General features: G+C 40.1%; 1 protein-coding gene across 1 annotated transcript in view; it reads right to left on the bottom strand.

Annotated features, from left to right (window-relative positions):
* UBE2G2 (ubiquitin conjugating enzyme E2 G2) overlaps positions 1 to 20,961 on the bottom strand; it is a 162,501-nt gene that overhangs the window by 68,810 nt on the left and 72,730 nt on the right. The window contains exon 4 of the mRNA XM_053698763.1: positions 15,128 to 15,246. Coding sequence (XP_053554738.1) covers positions 15,128 to 15,246 — 119 coding nt within the window. The remainder of the gene's footprint in view (positions 1 to 15,127; positions 15,247 to 20,961) is intronic.

Here is a 20,961-nt window from a genome sequence, read left to right on the forward strand (position 1 = left end):
TGGTGATTAATCACACCATTTGTCAAAAAGAGCGCATGGCTAATTAACATAACCGTGCCCCCAGTGACGAGACAACCCTTATGTCACTGTTCATACATTCTATCGCGGTCAATACGAGCACCAGCAAAGCAGCATCCAGGAACTTTCATTTACTTCTAAATTTAAAACAACAACCACATTTATAGTTAGATTCTACTCTCAATCTAACATATTATGAAGTTCTAATTTTTTAAAAGCTAGAAATACCTACCCTATGGAAACTACATCCGCTTCATATCTGTTGCAGTATGGTAGAAATTTAATAACGGCAGAACACACACTTATTGGTCAGGACAGCCCAAGATGATATGATGAATACTGTTGATGGAGTATTAAATACTGTCTGACAACCATTTTTCTTGATGCAAGAAAAAACCTAGATCGTCCAATCATAGAAAGATCTGACTACAGGAACACATTATAGTCCATCTGTACATTTAGCCCTCTAGGGGTCACAGTATTTAATCGATAAATCCATGATGTTTCCAATTGTAGAAGCTTCTTATGTCTGTCCCCACCTCTATTCAAAGGAGGCACATAATCAATTATCATAGTTCTCAGGCTAGCAGCAGTATGACCCGCCTGCATAAAGTGCCTGGCCACCGGTTGATCCGATGTCTGTTTATCAATGGCAGATCTTATGGCATGGCGACGGTTAGCCATCCTCTCTCTAAAAGGTAGTTGAGGTCTTACCAACAAAAACAAGAGAACACGGACATGTCAGAATATAAATCACGAAAGTGCTGGTGCATGACAATCTGTGAAGAAACTTATACTTTTTCCCTGTCTGGGGATGGTGGAACAGAGACCATGTAAGCATACTGTTGCATGTGATGCAATCCCTACACCTATAGCAACACAACTTCTTTTTCCCATCCATCCAGGTGTCCTTCTGATAGCATTTAACTGGATCATTGTGTACAAGGATGTCTTTAAAGTTGGAAGTCTCTTTATATACATTACGGGGAGCGTCCATTTGTGTGAATGGGAGTAGTTTGTCAGTCTTCACGATGTCCCAATTCTTTCTCACAGAGTTTTCAAGTACCTTATGTAAAGGGGTAAAGGTCGTGATGAGATTAATATTTTTGTTGTCTTTCTTGTCTTGTTTTTCTTCTGATCATATTGTGACATTTTATTCTGTACCCTTTCAATGTCCATGGTTTTATAGCTGCGCTGTTTTAGTTTGATCTTCATTTCTTCTTCTTGGGTAATCCTAGTATCAATGAGTGTGTTATTACGTGCTACTCGTATAAGCCGAGAGGAGATTACACCCCTCTTTTGATGTTCTGGATGAAAGCTAGTGGATAACAATAAAGAATTTTTATCAGTTGTTTTAGAATATAATGAGGTAGCAAACCTTTAACCATCACTACCCAAATTTTTCCTAATGTTCAGATCAAGAAACGGCATAGTGTCAGTGCTATATTCATATTTAAAGCGTATTGGGGAATCCTGTCTATTTAGGGTATCAATCCAATTTACAAGAGAATTTACTGGGCTCCTCCACACCAGAAACACATCATCTATATATCTGACGTAAAACTTTATTTGGGGTACAGATAGAGTCATCATCACAAATGTATCATACCAGAGCATATATATGTTGGCATATGCAGGAGCCATATTTGAGCCCATAGCAGTCCCTGCTATTTGCAGAAATAATTCTCTTTCTTAAATTTAAAATATTTCTGTTCTAAACAAAACGTTAACAGATCCAGCAGGAACTCTATGGGGGGTCCCGCATATGCCAACGATTAACTTACCATGGATCTGACAGCCTGCACACCTCCTCCATGGGGGATGACGGTGTACAGACTGTCAACAGCCATGGTCACAAGTAAATCATCAGATTCCAACCATTCCAGATTATTAATTTCTTAATCAAAGAAGGAGAATCCAAAAGGAAAGAAAAAGACTTCTTCACTATAGGTTGGAGATGGTGATCAATAAATTCTGCCACTCTAGAGAATAGTGAATCTCTGGCAGACACAATAGGTCTGCCAGGAGGATGGATTAAGGTTTTATGAACCTTGGGCAATAGGTATAGCACAGGAATAACTGGAAAAGGTGCACTCAAATTCATATTCATTTATCATCCCAGACTTAAAACCACATTTCAGGATGTAATCTAGTGATTTTTTAAACAACATAGTTGGATTACCTCTCAGTTTACGATAAGTGTTTGTATCAGATAACTATAGCCTTCATTATGGTAGTCCATGTAATTCTGAATTACTATAGACCCCCCTTGTCCGCAGCATGTATTATGCTAGAATGATCAGCTTTTAGACTTTGCAGAGCATTTTTTTCCTCTTTAGTGAGGTTAGAAAAATAGCTATTAATCTCATCACGACCTTTACCCCTTTACATAAGGTACTTAAAAACTCTGTGAGAAAGAATTGGGACATAGTGAAGACTGACAAACTACTCCCATTCACACAAATGGACGCTCCCCGTATTGTATACAAAAAGGCTCCCAACTTGAAAGACATCCTTGTACACAGTGATCCAGTTAAACGCTATCAGAAGGGCACCTGGATGTATGGGGAAAAGAAGTTGGGTTGCTATAGGTGTGGGGATTGAATCACATGCAACAGCATGCTTACAGGGTCTCTGTTCCACCTTCCCCGGACAGGGAAAAAGTATAAGATTCTTCACAGATTGTCATGCACCAGCACTTTCGTGATTTATATTCTGGCATGTCCGTGTTCTCTTGTTTATGTCGGTAAGACCTCAACTAAATTTAGAGAGAGGGTGGCTAACCATCGCCATGCCATAAGATCAGCCATTGATAGACATCGGATCAACCACTGGCCAGACACTTTATGCAGGCGGGTCATACTGCTGCTAGCCTGAGAACTATGATAATTGATTATGTGCCTCCTTTGAATAGAGATGGGGACAGACATAAGAAGATTCTGCAATTGGAAACATCGTGGATTTATTGATTGGATACTGTGACCCATAGAGGGATGGACTATAATGTTTTCTTTAGTCAGATCTTTCTATGATTGGATGATCTAGGTTTTTTCTGCAATCAAGAAAAATGGTTGTCAGCCGGTATTTAACTCCATCTACAGTATTCATCATATCATCTTGGGCTGTCCTGACCAATGAGTGTGTGTTCCGCCGTTATTAAATTTCTACCATACTGCAACAGATATGAAGCGGATGAAATTTCCATAGGGTAGGTGTTTCTAGCTTTTAAAAAATTAGAACTTCATAATACGTTATATTGAGAGTAGAATCTAACTATAAATGTGGTTGTTGTTAAATTTAGGAGTAAATGAAAGTTCCTGGAAACTGCTTTACTAGTGCTTGTATTGACCGCGATAGAATGTATGAACAGTGATGTAAGGGTTGTCTCGTCACTGGGGGCGTGGTTATGTTAATTAGCCATGTGTTCTTTTTACAAATGGTGTGATTAATCACCAGTGACATGGGATACATGCTGTAGCACTTTAGCACCATAGGGTATATTAAGGCAACAGGTGTGTGGGTTTAATAGAGAACATTAGGACACAGGTTTAACACCCATTGAGAAAGGTACGAGTCCAGTACCGAAACGTTTGGGGCATTTGTATATCGAAAATGTTAATTTGATGACATTAAACTGAATTTGTTCATGAAGACCTGTGAGTGCAGTGTTTTATTCTTAAACAGGATAAATGCAATATATGTATACATTATACGCAGCACCCTGATTGTTGTCTATTTGTAACAGTAAGTGCACTTAAAATTAGACATATATATATATATATATATCACTGCAATCCAATCTTCAGACCAACCCACCGAATGCCAGCTGCCTGGGTGCAAAAAACAGAATTTATGTTTACCTGATAAATTACTTTCTCCAACGGTGTGTCCGGTCCACGGCGTCATCCTTACTTGTGGGATATTCTCTTCCCCAACAGGAAATGGCAAAGAGCCCAGCAAAGCTGGTCACATGATCCCTCCTAGGCTCCGCCTACCCCAGTCATTCGACCGACGTTAAGGAGGAATATTTGCATAGGAGAAACCATATGTTACCGTGGTGACTGTAGTTAAAGAAAATAAATTATCAGACCTGATTAAAAAAACCAGGGCGGGCCGTGGACCGGACACACCGTTGGAGAAAGTAATTTATCAGGTAAACATAAATTCTGTTTTCTCCAACATAGGTGTGTCCGGTCCACGGCGTCATCCTTACTTGTGGGAACCAATACCAAAGCTTTAGGACACGGATGAAGGGAGGGAGCAAATCAGGTCACCTAAATGGAAGGCACCACGGCTTGCAAAACCTTTCTCCCAAAAATAGCCTCAGAAGAAGCAAAAGTATCAAATTTGTAAAATTTAGAAAAAGTGTGCAGTGAAGACCAAGTCGCTGCCTTACATATCTGATCAACAGAAGCCTCGTTCTTGAAGGCCCATGTGGAAGCCACAGCCCTAGTGGAGTGAGCTGTGATTCTTTCAGGAGGCTGCCGTCCGGCAGTCTCATAAGCCAATCGGATAATGCTTTTAATCCAGAAGGAGAGAGAGGTAGAAGTTGCTTTTTGACCTCTCCGTTTACCAGAATAAACAACAAACAAAGACAAAGTTTGTCTGAAATCCTTAGTAGCTGCTAAGTAAAATTTGAGAGCACGAACTACATCCAAGTTGTGCAACAAACGTTCCTTCTTTGAAACTGGATTAGGACACAAAGAAGGCACAACTATCTCCTGGTTAATGTTTTTGTTAGAAACAACTTTTGGAAGAAAACCAGGTTTAGTACGCAAAACCACCTTATCTGCATGGAACACCAGATAAGGAGAAGAACACTGCAGAGCAGATAATTCTGAAACTCTTCTAGCAGAAGAAATTGCAACCAAAAACAAAACTTTCCAAGATAATAACTTAATATCAACGGAATGTAAGGGTTCAAACGGAACCCCCTGAAGAACTGAAAGAACTAGGTTGAGACTCCAAGGAGGAGTCAAAATTTTGTAAACAGGCTTGATTCTAACCAGAGCCTGAACAAAGGCTAGAACATCTGGCACAGCTGCCAGCTTTTTGTGAAGTAACACAGACAAGGCAGAAATCTGTCCCATCAAGGAACTTGCAGATAATCCTTTTTCCAATCCTTCTCGAAGGAAGGATAGACTCTTAGGAATCTTAACCTTGTCCCAAGGGAATCCTGCAGATTCACACCAACAGATATACCAAATTATGTGGTAATTTTTCTGGTTACAGGCTTTCAGGCCTGAACAAGAGTATTAATAACAGAATCTGAGAACCCTCGCTTTGATAAGATCAAGCGTTCAATCTCCAAGCAGTCAGCTGGAGTGGGTCGAACGGACCTAGAACAAGAAGGTCTCTCAAAGGTAGCTTCCATGGTGGAGCCGATGACATATTCACCAGATCTGCATACCAAGTCCTGCGTGGCCACGCAGGAACTATCAAAATCACCGACGCCCTCTCCTGATTGATCCTGGCTACCAGCCTGGGGATGAGAGGAAACGGCGGGAACACATAAGCTAGTTTGAAGGTCCAATGTGCTACTAGTGCATCCACTAGAGCCGCCTTGGGATCCCTGGATCTGTACCCGTAGTAAGGAACTCTGAAGTTCTGACGAGAGGCCATCAGATCCATGTCTGGAATGCCCCACGGTTGAGTGACTTGGGCAAAGATTTCCGGATGGAGTTCCCACTCCCCCGGATGCAATGTCTGACGACTCAGAAAATCCGCTTCCCAATTTTCCACTCCTGGGATGCGGATAGCAGACAGGTGGCAGGAGTGAGACTCCGCCCATAGAATGATTTTGGTCACTTCTTCCATCGCTAGGGAACTCCTTGTTCCCCCCTGATGGTTGATGTATGAACTTGGCCCTCGCTAGCTGAGGCCAAGCTTTGAGAGCATTGAATATCGCTCTCAGTTCCAGAATATTTATCGGTAGAAGAGATTCTACCCGAGACCAAAGACCCTGAGCTTTCAGGGATCCCCAGACCGCGCCCCAGCCCATCAGACTGGCGTCGGTCGTGACAATGACCCACTCTGGTCTGCGGAAGGTCATCCCTTGTGACAGGTTGTCCAGGGACAGCCACCAACGGAATGAGTCTCTGGTTCTCTGATTTGCTTGTATCTTCGGAGACAAGTCTGAATAGTCCCCATTCCACTGACTGAGCATGAACAGTTGTAATGGTCTTAGATGAATGCGCACAAAAGGAACTATGTCCATTGCCGCTACCATCAAACCTATCACTTCCATGCACTGCGCTATGGAAGGAAGAGGAACGGAATGAAGTATCCGACAAGAGTCTAGAAGTTTTGTTTTTCTGGCTTCTGTCAGAAAAATCCTCATTTCTAAGGAGTCTATTATAGTTCCCAAGAAGGGAACCCTCGTTGACGGAGATAGAGAACTCTTTTCCACGTTCACTTTCCATCCGTGAGATCTGAGAAAGGCCAGGACAATGTCCGTGTGAGCCTTTACTTGAGGAAGGGACGACGCTCGAATCAGAATGTCGTCCAAGTAAGGTACTACAGCAATGCCCCTTGGTCTTAGCACCGCCAGAAGGGACCCTAGTACCTATGAGAAAATCCTAGGAGCAGTGGCTAATCCGAAAGAAAATGCCACGAACTGGAAATGCTTGTCCAGGAATGCAAACCTTAGGAACCGATGATGTTCCTTGTGGATAGGAATATGTAGATACGCATCCTTGAAATCCACCTTGGTCATGAATTGACCTTCCTGGATGGAAGGAAGAAGCGTTCGAATGGTTTCCATCTTGAACGATGGAACCTTGAGAAACTTGTTCAAGATCTTGAGATCTAAGATTGGTCTGAACGTTCCCTCTTTTTTGGGAACTATGAACAGATTGGAGTAGAACCCCATCCCTTGTTCTCCTAATGGAACAGGATGAATCACTCCCATTTTTAGCAGGTCTTCTACCCAATGTAAGAATGCCTGTCTTCTTATGTGGTCTGAAGACAACTGAGACCTGTGGAACCTCCCCCTTGGAGGAAGCCCCTTGAACTCCAGAGAATAACCTTGGGAGACTATTTCTAGCGCCCAAGGATCCAGAACATCTCTTTCCCAAGCCTGAGCGAAGAGAGAGAGTCTGCCCCCCACCAGATCCGGTCCCGGATCGGGGGCCCGCATTTCATGCTGTCTTGGTAGCAGTGGCAGGTTTCCTGGCCTGCTTTCCTTTGCTCCAGCCTTGCATAGGTCTCCAGGCTGGATTGGCTTGAGAAGTATTACCTTCCTGCTTAGAGGACGTAGCCCTTGGGGCTGATCCGTTTCTGCGAAAGGGACGAAACTTAGGTTTATTTTTGGTCTTGAAAAGACCTATCCTGAGGAAGGGCGTGGCCCTTGCCCCCAGTGATATCAGAGATAATCTCTTTCAAGTCAGGGCCAAAGAGTGTTTTCCCCTTGAAAGGAATGTCAAGCAATTTGTTCTTGGAAGACGCATCCGCTGCCCAAGATTTTAACCAAAGCGCTCTGCGCCACAATAGCAAACCCAGAATTTTTTCGCCGCTAACCTAGCCAATTGCAAGGTGGCGTCTAGGGTGAAAGAATTAGCCAATTTAAGAGCACGAATTCTGTCCATAATCTCCTCATAAGAAGAAGAATTACTAATAATCGCCTTTCCTAGCTCATCAAACTAGAAACACGCGGCTGCAGTGACAGGGACAATGCATGCAATTGGTTGTAGAAGGGAACCTTGCTGAACAAACATCTTTAGCAGACCTTCTAATTTTTTATCCATAGGATCTTGGAAAGCACAACTATCTTCTATGGGTATAGTGGCGCGCTTGTGTAGAGTAGAAACCGCCCCCTCGACCTTGGGGACTGTCTGCCATCAGTCCTTTCTGGGGTCGACTATAGGAAAACAATTTTATAAATATGGGGGGAGGTACTAAAGGTATACCGGGCCTGTCCCATTCTTTACTAACAATGTACGCCACCCGCTTGGATATAGGAAAAGCTTCGGGGGGCCCCGGGGCCTCTAAGAACTTTTCCATTTTACATAGTGGTTCTGGAATGACCAGATAATCACAATCATCCAAATTGGATAACACCTCCTTAAGCAGAGCGCGGAGATGTTCCAACTTAAATTTAAAAGTAATCACATCAGGTTCAGCTTGTTGAGAAATGTTTCCTGAATCTGAAATTTCTCCCTCAGACAAAGCCTCCCTGGCCCCCTCAGACTGGTGTAGGGGCCCTTCAGAAACCATATCATCAGCGTTCTCATGCTCTACAGAATTTTCTAAAACAGAGCAGTCGCGCTTTCGCTGATAAGTGGGCATATTGGCTAAAATGTTTTTGATAGAATTATCCATTACAGCCGTTAAATGTTGCATAGTAAGGAGTATTGGCACACTAGATGTACTAGGGGCCTCCTGTATGGGCAAGACTGGTGTAGACGAAGGAGGGGATGATGCAGTACCATGCTTACTCCCCTCACTTGAGGAATCATCTTGGGCATCATTTTTACTAAAATTTTTTTTTTGACATAAAATACATATAGTTAAATGAGAAGGAACCTTGGTTTCCCCACAGTCAGAACACAATCTATCTGGTAGTTCAGACATGTTAAACAGGCATAAACTTGATAACAAAGCACAAAAAACGTTTTAAAATAAAACCGTTACTGTCACTTTAAATTTTAAACTAAACACACTTTATTATTGCAATTGCGAAAAAGTATGAAGGAATTGTTCAAAATTCACCAAAATTTCACCACAGTGTCTTAAAGCCTTAAAAGTATTGCACACCAAATTTGGAAGCTTTAACCCTTAAAATAACGGAACCGGAGCCGTTTTTATATTTAACCCCTTTACAGTCCCTGGAATCTGCTTTGCTGAGACCCAACCAAGCCCAAAGGGGAATACGATACCAAATGATGCCTTCAGAAAGACTTTTCTATGTATCAGAGCTCCACACACATGCAGCTGCATGCCATGCTGTCCTCAAAAACAAGTGCGCCATACCGGCGCGAAAATGAGGCTCTGACTATGATTAGGGAAAGCCCCTAAAGAATAAAGTGTCTAAAACAGTGCCTGCCGATATAATCATATCAAAATACCCAGAATAAATGATTCCTCAAGGCTAAATATGTGTTAATAATGAATCGATTTAGCCCAGAAAAAGTCTACAGTCTTAATAAGCCCTTGTGAAGCCCTTATTTACTATCTTAATAAACATGGCTTACCGGATCCCATAGGGAAAATGACAGCTTCCAGCATTACATCGTCTTGTTAGAATGTGTCATACCTCAAGCAGTAAGAGACTGCACACTGTTCCCCCAACTGAAGTTAATTGCTCTCAACAGTCCTGTGTGGAACAGCCATGGATTTTAGTTACGGTGCTAAAATCATTTTCCTCATACAAACAGAAATCTTCATCTCTTTTCTGTTTCTGAGTAAATAGTACATACCAGCACTATTTTAAAATAACAAACTCTTGATTGAATAATAAAAACTACAGTTAAACACTAAAAAACTCTAAGCCATCTCCGTGGAGATGTTGCCTGTACAACGGCAAAGAGAATGACTGGGGTAGGCGGAGCCTAGGAGGGATCATGTGACCAGCTTTGCTGGGCTCTTTGCCATTTCCTGTTGGGGAAGAGAATATCCCACAAGTAAGGATGACGCCGTGGACCGGACACACCTATGTTGGAGAAATATAATCATAATCGAATATACCAACAGACGAATGCACAATTAACAAAATGTATTGTAACGTTTTCAAAAATATAATCCCCTTCATCAGCATGAATTACACAAGTGCAGTACACACATATATAAAGGTCAAAATACATCTAATCAAACTTAGTGCATACCACATTCAATCATAGTGGCGCCAAACTATTGTACTGAAACGCCAACATGCGTTCCACAGTCTCGTGAAACCGGAAGTCTTCTTTCGTCACTTCCGGTAGTGTTAAATTCATAGATTTTCTATATATCGTAACCCAAACATTGAGTATACAAAATTTTAGTAAATAACAATAGCGATGTCAGTCTTGTATCCCCTGATACTCCCTATCACTATATTCATACCTTCACAGACTCAGCGTGTTAATATATATGTATAGTGATATAACTCAAAATATCGGAATCTCCCAATTCATTTTAATATTATCACCCAAGCTAATCTAGTGTTACATTATACCACAACTGTGCAACCATATACCTCCACAATACAAGGTGAAAAACCTCTCTCTAAACCTATTGACTTAATTAATTCTAAACCTATGTACACTGTTATGTAAGAATATCTATACATTATACTCATTTAAAAACAAAAAACTACAGATATTCTGTTGCCTTATCTCACTCCAATGTCATATCTTGACATTAACCCAATTTTTGGGGTTTTTGATTGAATCGGACATGTGTGCTACTTGTCTAGGAGCAACTTTACACATGAGGACTGATTGGATCATATTGGCCTATAGGTGTATCTTTTGATATGCCATATACAGTATAAGTTCTACACTGACAATTCACATATATACACAGGCTATATGTCTTGTACTCATATAACAGAGTGAAATGTACACACAGATATGTCATGGTGAAATTTTTGCTGACTCTGACCCCCCACAACAAATAAGGATGTTTCTAGTATTTGCTATTGAGAGACTGCTCGTATTAGCCCCCTCCATATGTTATTTTAGTGTGGACCTCACACAGATATACGCCCTTCGAGGTGTCATCCTAGGGCACTTCCGCCACACTTGGCCCATATACCTCTCTATTAAGGAGTGCTAGCTAAGGAGACTGCACCCCCGGTTATGTGGTACACATCCTAACTTATGGAGGTCCCAAATCAAATTGTCAAGTAACATATAATTCGGCTCTTACTGTGACCAAGAGAGTACAATGTACAGAGTGATTTCCTACCCAATTGTGTTCCACCTGTAGTGTCTGGAGTTTATTCAGGCTCCAATCACATACTGGTTATTGGTACTCCAAGGTTACGGCCACCTTACAACATAGGGATGTTGCCCCTCTTACCCAACTAGGACTTACAATTTAAGTAATTGCACCCCAGGTATGTGTTACCCTCATCTTAAATCAGTAGTTTAAAGTCTGGTGCCCAATTTAATCCCCCTGGGTGTATAGTGCCCAGTCTGTATATCCGCTGGGTCTCCCGGATCAATAGTGCTTTATTCCTGTCACCTCCCTTCTCCAACTTCGGCACGTGGTCGATCAGTATATATCATATAGATGATACTAAGTGTGCCATCACTACACAATGAAATTCCTGTCAGTGGGTTTGCTGTACAAGGTGGTCCACGTTGGCAAGACGATAGGAACTTTAAGTGAACAAATGGCAAACCATAGGCAGGCGATTCGGCAAGCCCTCGAAAAAGGCGAATCGGAGCAACCGGTTGCGAGGCATTGTGCAGTGATGGCACACTTAGTATCATCTATACAATATATACTGATCGACCATGTGCCGAAGTTGGAGAGGGGAGGTGACAGGAATAAAGCACTATTGATCCGGGAGTCCCAGTGGATATTACAGACTGGGCACTATACACCCAGGAGGATTAAATGCTGCACCAGACTTCAAACTACTGATTTAAGATAAGAGGGTAACACATACCTGGGGTGCAATTCCTTAAACTGTAAGTCCTGGTTGGGAAAGAGGGGCGACATGCCTACGTTGCAAGGTGGCCATACCCTTGGAGTACCAATAACCAGTATGTGATTGGAGCCTGAATAAGCTCCAGACACTACAGGTGGAACACAATTGGGTAGGAAGTCACTCTGTACATTGTACTCTCTTGGTCACAGTAGGAGCCGAATTATATCTGGGACTTGACAATTTGATTTGGGACCTCCATAAGTTAGGAAGTGTACCACATAACATGGGTGCAGTCTCCTTAGCTAGTACTCCTTAATGTTACGAGAGGTTTATGGGCCAAGTGTGGCGGAGGTACCCTAGGATGACACCTCAAAGGGGGTATATATCTGTTTAACGTCCACACTAAAATAACATATGGAGGGGGCTAATACGGGCAGTCACTCGATAGCAAATACTAGAAACATCATTATTTGTTGTGGGGGTCAGAGTCAGCAAATAGCGTTATTTCACCATAACATATCTGTGTGTACATTTCACTCTGTTATATGAGTACAAGACATATAGGGTGGTACTTTTACTGTATATGGCATACAAAAGATACACCTATAGGCCAATATGATCCAATCAGTCCTCATGTGCAAAGTTGCTCCTAGACAAGTAGCACACATGTCCGATTCAATCAAAAACCCACAATTGGGTTAATGTCAAGATATGGCATTGGAGTGAGATAAGGCAACAGAATATCTGTAGTTTTTGTATTTTTTGTTTTTAAGTGAGTATAATATATAGATATTCTTACATAACAGTGTACATAGGTTTAGAATTAAGTAAGTCAATAGGTTTAGAGAGAAGTTTCTCACCTTGTATTGTGGAGGTATATGGTTGCACAGTTGTGGTATAACATAACACTACATTAGCATGGGTGATAATGTTAAACTGAATCGGGAGATTCCGATATTTTGAGTTAGATCACTATACACATATATTAACACGCAGAGTTTGTGAAGGTATGAATATAGTAATAGGGATTAGGTGTACAACCATGACCATCATAAACACGCTGAAGCAACATAGTGAATAACACCTGGTCCGGCTTCTTGGTAACCATGGTTACAGGGTACACAAACCGTGTCGCTTCACAATCTGCATTTTATTTAATTTAACTTTTACTTTGATTAATCCTGAGAGTAATAATATTGCTGTCAGGGGATACAAGACTGACATCGCTAATGTTATGTACTAAAATTTTGCATACACAATGTTTGGGTTACGATATATGGAATATTTATACATTTAACACTACCGGAAGTGACGTTAGGGCACTTCCGGTTTCGCGAGACTGTGGAATGCATGTTTCCGTTCCAATACAATAGTTTGGCGCCACTATGATTGAATGAGGTATACACTAAGTTTGATTAGATGTATTTTAACCACTATATATGTGTGTACTGCACTTGTGTTCTTCATGATGATAAAGGGGATATATATATATATATATAAACAGTATATTAAAAAAATACAAAATAAAACTTAATTCAAAAATAAAACTGCACAATATTAATTATAAACACAAAACAAGTAGTTTTGCAGGATACATGGCTTGTAAAGCCCTGAGCATTTTCATGTGTCTTTCTAAACTAATGTAGTAACATCTGCGTTTTAAATTTCTGCATTACTTTAGCCTAAGCAGCAACTTTCTACATTAGGCCACCCAAGAAGCAAGGTGGAGGCAACACCACCTGCCTACGGAACATGGGGCTCAAAGACCTAAGAGCTGGATCTGACACTGGCTCCTCTGCTTCTCTCCAGGTAACTGTTACATTTCCCTTGCTGCTCTGCCAACCTCCTGAAGAAATTTAAAAAGCAGGTGTTACCTTCACCTTGCTGTTTGGGCCTCATTGTCTCCTTCCTAGAATATTGAGAACAATACACAGTACAATCATTTCCTGAAATAAAAGGACAAATACCACTACACCACTGTAATATAGAAGCTAAAATGTTTAATACTTTAGAGGGAAAAACGTAGGGGCATACACCTGTATGAGGATGAATCCAAAGACATAAGGAAGGGTTGTAAATTGCTATAATGGATTGTATATAAAAAGGTATCTGCACAATAATCTTATGCTGTACAGCATGTTCATTAGCATTCTTTAAGGGCCACTGAAATCAAAATAAATGTTTTAGATAAAGCAAGCAATTAAAAAAAACAACTTTCCAATATACTTCCGTTATCAAAACATGCACATTTATTTTATATGCACACTTGAGGCTCCAGCTCCTACTAAGCGTATGCTTAAGTGCCCGTTATATAGTATATGCATTTTGTGATTGGCTGATGGCCGTCACATAATACGGGGGGTTGGATTAATTTTTTTTCTGATCATTTCAGATTCAAATTAAGTACATTTTCTTTTTATTGTGTATGTCTTGATTATTAAATTCTACTGTATTTAATGCTCTTTAAATAAACTGCACCCTACATGGATATGAAGGGGAAATGTCAAGATAAATCACAGCATGAAATTAGGTTGCTTTTTGATAAACAGAAAATTATCAATATAATGACTGAAACTGCAGCTTATTTTTCTAAATATATCACATATGTGTGACATGTTAGATGTTACATACACCAACATGTTTTATATACTATTTTTTAGAATAATAATAACAGTAATAATGTATAGTTAATATCTAGGTTTATTACAAGCTTGGGGAAAATGTATCAAAACTGGAGGACAAAACCTGTCCACCTGCAATCTCCACTTGAGATGCAGCATCGCATGGCAAGAGTTAATATTCCACAAGAGCTCTATTGTGCAATTCCACCCACAGTCTCATGCAGCAAACAGCACAAGATGTCAATCATACTGACCACTAGTTATGGCATCCAGAACTGCACACAATACTTAAGATGAGGCCTTTCTTTCTGAAGGGTATACATTTAAATCTCTTCAAAGAAGGATACTGAAATGGTGCATGTACATATATAAAAAAATCTTATTTAAATATGTTTTAAAAAAAAAAAACTTAGGGGGGAGAAATGGGAGATAATGTGATAAAAATGTTAAAGTATATTAATAAAGCTGAGGATGTAACCGTTTTTCACAAAAAAGCAATACCAGGACAAGTCGTCATGATCTCAAGTTTAAAGGTTGTAGTCACAGAAAGGGTAGATGATTCCTAGAATAAAACTTCCATTAGAGGTGGTAAAACAAACAGTGCGGGGATGTCAAGAATGTCTGGGCTAAGCATAAGTTATTGTATGAACTAATAAAGCTTACATTTGTAGGAAATATGGGCATACAAACTGTGCCTATGTTTCTTATCTGCCATCAAAATTTAGGTTTCTATGTGTGAGGTTGCAGAGACCTAAAATAGAAGTTGAGTGGAGTCTAGGCATGGTTTAGAAATGTACCTCAGGTGATATTTTACTGGGGGCTCAAGCAGTGTTTCCCAAACAAAAGTCCCCAATAAATAAACTGTTTTCAAGCATAGAGTTAACATGGGTTCAGTAATCTAAACACTTACTGTTTGGATGAAACATCTCACAAGTAAATCTCATTTTTGGAGGGCTTAGTGGATAATCTAGTGGAAAGCTGAGGATAGCTGGGAAAACACCACATTCAAAACAAGTATCTTCAGGACCCCTGCAGCAAGAAAAAATATTAGATGATCAAGATAATGAACCTCAGATATTATAAAACACTGACAAATACACTAGTCAATCAGTAAACAACAGCAGAATTATATTCCTGTCTCTATGTCCTAGGATTTAAGTGGAACAATTATACTGAAATTCTTAGACACAAAAACCCAAATTTTTCTCTCAGGCTTCAGATACAGCATACAATTTTAAGCAACTTTCCAATTGATGTATATCAAATATGATTTACTCTTGGTATCTGTTCTGGGAGCAAAAATGCAGTGTTGGGAGGTAGGTGAAGTCAATGGCAAGAGCCATATACATGCAGCCACCACTTAGTCGCAAGCTCCCAGAAATACACTGCTGCTCCTGAGGATACCAAAAGAATGAAACAAATTACATAAAAGTAAATTGGAAAGTTGTTTCAGAACACATGCTCTATCGGAATCATGACCTCACTGTCCATTTAAATACTAAAAGGAGGGACACATGAGAACTATGAATAAACCAACATTTAAAGGGACAGTCTAGTCCAAAATAAACCTTCATGATTCGGATAGAGAATGTAATTTTAAACAATTTTCCAATTTACTTTTATCACCAATTTTGCTTTGTTCTCTTGGTATTCTTAGTTGACAGCTAAACCTAGGAGGTTCATATGCCAATTTCTAAGCCCTTGAAGGCCGCCTCTTCTCTCAGGGCATTTTAACAGTTTTTCCCCACTAGAGGTTATTAGTTCATGTGTGTCATATAGATAACACTGATCACGCACGTGGAGTTCCAGTGAGTCAGCTCAGATTGGCTAAAATGGATGTATGTCAAAAGAACTGAAATAAGGGGGCAGTTTGCAGAGGCTTAGATACAAGGTAATCACAGAGGTAAAACATTTATATAACTGTGTTGGTTATGCAAAACTAGGGAATGGGTAATAAAGGGATTAACTCTCTTTTTAAACAATAAAAATTCTGGTGTAGACTGTGCCTTTAAAACACTTAAATCCCTCTTAAAACTGACAAACATTTTATTTTAGTAATATATTAAATGTGTTATATGAAAATTAATGCAGAGTCACATATTTAATTAAATCCTTTGAATGCAAAGAATGGGATAATTTGAGTTTGCTTTTTCTAAAAAGAGAGAAACTCTTTCCAATTCCTTCCATGCTCTTGTCATTGGTACCTGATAGACATGAATGACAAAAAGGAATAAGATCTGCAACATTCTGCTCTTTCCGTAGCTGGATTTATTAGGAAAAGGTGCTGCAACACACAAATATCTGCAAATCTACATGTGTGTGTGTTGTAGTGCTTATTTCCTAATAAATCCGGCTCTGGAAAGAGCTTAATGCCGCAAACCCTAGCAACTTTCAGCATTTGTTTACCTAACGAATAACAAAATTCACATGTCAACAGTAAGGTAAAAATTAAGCTATCATGGTTCAAATAGAGAAAATGCAATTTAAAATAACTTTTTAATTTGCTATTATCTAATTTACTTTGTTCTCTTGGTAAAGCATACCTAGGTAGACTCAGGGGGCAACAATGCACTGCTGGGAGCTAGCTGCTGATTGGTGGCAGCATGTAAATTGCATATAATCACAGAATAAGTACAGCACCTGTCTGTGTGAGTGCACACTGTATCCAGGACACTGCAATATCCCACAAATCCAAAAAGCTACAGCCAGCAGCACTTCATAGGATAAAAAAAAGACCTTTAGCCAGAATACAACACACAATAACCCTCATATGAGAGAAGGCATTTCACTAGTTCATTTGTGGGTTTTGTGTCTCTTGAGGTGGAAAGTGATTGTTACTGGATAGGTAACCACCTATATACTAAGTAACTTTTACATTGCTCTGGCTCTGAAAGAGATCCTTACACCCCTCTATACACATTAAAATTTCTATTTGGGGGGGGTTAGCCCTTACCATTCCCCGCTCCATAAAAGTATATAATAGGGACATTTCGTAATTAATTTTGTTATTGATTTCAGAGCTCGCAAATCCTTGTTTCTTATAGCTTATTAAAACTTTCAAGATCAGGGTAAAAATAGATTATGCTCGGTACTTGAGGTGGAAGGGTCACTAGCAGAAAATAATGACAGGTGAGTGAAATGACTGATGCTGCATCTTTGGTATTTTTCTTAACCCTTGCCAAATGGACTAATACACCATGTCCATCCGCCAGTAGATGAATGGAATTGGTTAAGCAACAATTTTGTGAAGCAAGAGACACCTATCTGTAATATTTAATATTTTATATGATACTAATTTGAACAAATGCTTAATGATACCACAAGAAGACTCCTAATGTACAGATTAAAATCCTCTGTAAATTTAGTTTTGATCTGTTGCACCAGGTGTGAATTTACTCCTTGCTTTACTTCCAAACATCACTAACACATTAATAGTGCATTCCAGCCTTTCAAAATACTAAAGGAGATGAGACTTGGACTCCATTTTTTTTCTTTTACAGTTGCTGATACAAACAAAAAGTTCAAAGACATTGCCAAGTCCTTGCACTTTTTTCTTGTCGGATTTAGGGAAGGGGGGCACTAAACAACACAGGAAATCAAAGCATGCTCTAATGGCAAGGTCATGGCGCTCCTCTTAATAAGCAGGGCGTGCAAGGCTATAATTGAACTATCTGCCTGCGAGGCATGTCTTAAAGGCTACACGTCATACAAAAGCCAGGCAGCTGTCTGACAGAACTGGCACAGTTGTTTTCCTGGACAGAGATTTAGAATCATAGACAGATATTAACAATGCAGACAAGATTACAAAACAAGGTTGTATAATGTGTTAAAAGTCTACCCATGAGCGCAAACAGTAGATAAGAGGTAATAGGATTCTGCCTATGGAGAGCAATATTGTACTGTTTCACTCCCATTATGGGAAAGATTCATCATTGCTATTCTCCTATATTTGTGCCTAAAAATGCGCCCACGACTAAATACCCCTATTTATCATTCAAAACGTATCTAAAATTGGGCAAGTTCGACTCTAAATTGCTCCCACTGTTCCAGTTCTCCTTAAATTAGATTGTTTTAATTGTATTTCCTATCATACTCATTAATTCAACTTGTTACAAATTTATCATTTCTTTTATCATACTGCAGACTGACAGTTCTCCTGCAAATGTGTGCATTAAAGTTCTCCATAACTACTGTGGAGAACAGCTTTAGAAATCTATTCTCTACCAGTTGTAGCAATGTTAGGAAAAAAATGGCTCAACAAGGCGCAAACAATATATATATATTTGAGTGCAAAAACCCCCCCAAAACGTATATATTGGAGCACAAAAATAATAGGGCATAAAATAATATATATATAAAAAAGCAAAAATAGAATAGAAAATAATGAAAACAGATCTATTTTCTTCCACTACTGTTTTTTGAAGAGGGGCGTTAAAGCTACTAGTGGTGCTGTATAAATATTGCTATTGGTTCATATACCACTTCAAGGAGAATAGTTGCTTACCTAAAGGCAGAACTTTTTTCACAATCTGCAATAAGATTTTTATAGTGAATTTTTTTCTGAAGGTCATTTTGAAATTAAATTCCATGTTAAATTAGGCAGCTTCAGCAAAGCACTAGCTCAATTGCAATGTGTTGATTAACTGGAGAATAAAGCCATTTTTAAAGTTTTAGAATTGCATTGCAAATTAACTGTAGAGAAAAAAATAATCCAACATTTTAAAATGTCTCTTCAATAAATTTGTTTCCTTTGCTCTTGGTCTAACATCACTTGAATACAAGGTAAACATGTAGTAATAAAAAAAGGGGCATTTCTCACAAGAACTGAAATTCAGGAGTCACAGCTAGGGGGTGGAATTTAAAAAAAAAATAAAAAAAAATCCTTAGAGACAGTGCTTTACTCTGGCTGCCCTGTGTTAAGGAAAAGTTAAGATGTGGAGCAGCCAGGGGAGAACTGACAAGTTGGGCAAATTGGCTCTGGCCCGAGGGCCCGGCTTGTTAAAGGGGCCCTGCTATGCATTATACTGAAGCTGCAGGTTTTTTCTATAAAAAAAATGCATTAAGATTATTATTTTTTGCCTTGATTTTTTTATTTTTTTGCGGTGGGGTGGCCCTCACATGTGCGGCCGGTGCGGTGGTGGAGGAGACGAGTGTGAGTGAAGCAGCGTGTTGTGACTAGTGTGAAGGAAGCTCAAGCAGGAGCCGGTTAGTCTAGGTAACGTGATAAGTCCTGGTACTGTGAAGGAAAGAAAGACAAGAGCCGGTGTAACAAGTAAGCGGCAACCTGCCCTGCAATATGTGGACCGGCCGGTGTGTATAAATCAGGAATCCGGTCCACATATTAATGATCACCTGCCCTGGCTCTGTCTGGCTGGTCAGCTCTGCCTCCACACACAATTTTAACTGCACAGCGGCATTAGAGGCTCAGGTGGCAGCTGCAGCATAGCAGAAAGTGTGGCCACGTGATTCCGTGAAGGAGCCGAGAAGGACTGAGTCCGGCAGGCCGAGGCAACAGCGAAAACGACGATAAAGGTAAGTGAAGGAGCCGGCTGCTGCTGAAGGGGGGCCAGGTGGCAACTTTACATTAAGACCGCATTTTAGTGAACCTTGGAAAAATATTCATCTGATGTATCGCAGTCAACTGGTCTAAAATATTGGAGTACAGGCATTGTGCAGTCCTATTTATGAAATTCCAGTGTTCATTACAAAAGTTAAAGCATTTGTACAGATGGAAAACAAAATTTATGCTTACCTGATAAATGTATTTCTCTTGTGGTGTATCCAGTCCACGGATTCATCCATTACTTGTGGGATATTCTCCTTCCCAACAGGAAGCTGCAAGAGGATCACCCACAGCAGAGCTGTCTATATAGCTCCTCCCCTAACTGCCACCCCCAGTCATTCGACCGAAGACAAGCAAGAGAAAGGAGAAACTATAGGGTGCAGTGGTGACTGTAGTTTAAAAAATAAATAACACCTGCCTTAAAATGACAGGGCGGGCCGTGGACTGGATACACCACAAGAGAAATAAATTTATCAGGTAAGCATACATTTTGTTTTCTCTTGTAAGGTGTATCCAGTCCACGGATTCATCCATTACTTGTGGGATACCAATACCAAAGCTATAGGACACGGATGAAGGGAGGGACAAGGCAGGCGCTTAAACGGAGGGCACCACTGCCTGTAAGACCTTTCTCCCAAAAACAGCCTCTGAAGAAGCAAAAGTATCAAATTTGTAGAATTTGGAAAAGGTATGAAGTGAAGACCAAGTCGCCGCCTTACAAATCTGTTGAACAGAAGCCTAATTTTTAAAAGCCCATGTGGAAGCTACTGCTCTAGTGGAATGAGCTGTAATTCTCTCAGGAGGCTGCTGGCCAGCAGCCTCATAAGCAAAGCGGATTATGCTTCTTAACCAAAAAGAAAGAGAAGTTGCCGAAGCCTTTTGGCCTCTCCTCTATCCAGAGTAAACCACAAACAAAGCAGATGTTTGACGAAAATCTTTAGTGGCTTGTAAATAGAATTTTAAAGCATGGACCACATCAAGATTGTGTAATAGACGTTCCTTCTTTGAAGAAGGATTAGGACATAGTGAAGGAACAACAATCTCCTGATTGATATTCTTATTAGATACCACCTTAGGAAGAAACCCAGGTTTGGTACGCAACACTACCTTATCAGCAAGGAAAATGAGATAAGGAGAATCACATTGTAAAGCCGATAACTCCGAAACTCATCGAGCCGAGG

The sequence above is a fragment of the Bombina bombina genome, chromosome 1 (genome assembly GCF_027579735.1).
Source record: "Bombina bombina isolate aBomBom1 chromosome 1, aBomBom1.pri, whole genome shotgun sequence".
NCBI lineage: Eukaryota > Metazoa > Chordata > Amphibia > Anura > Bombinatoridae > Bombina > Bombina bombina.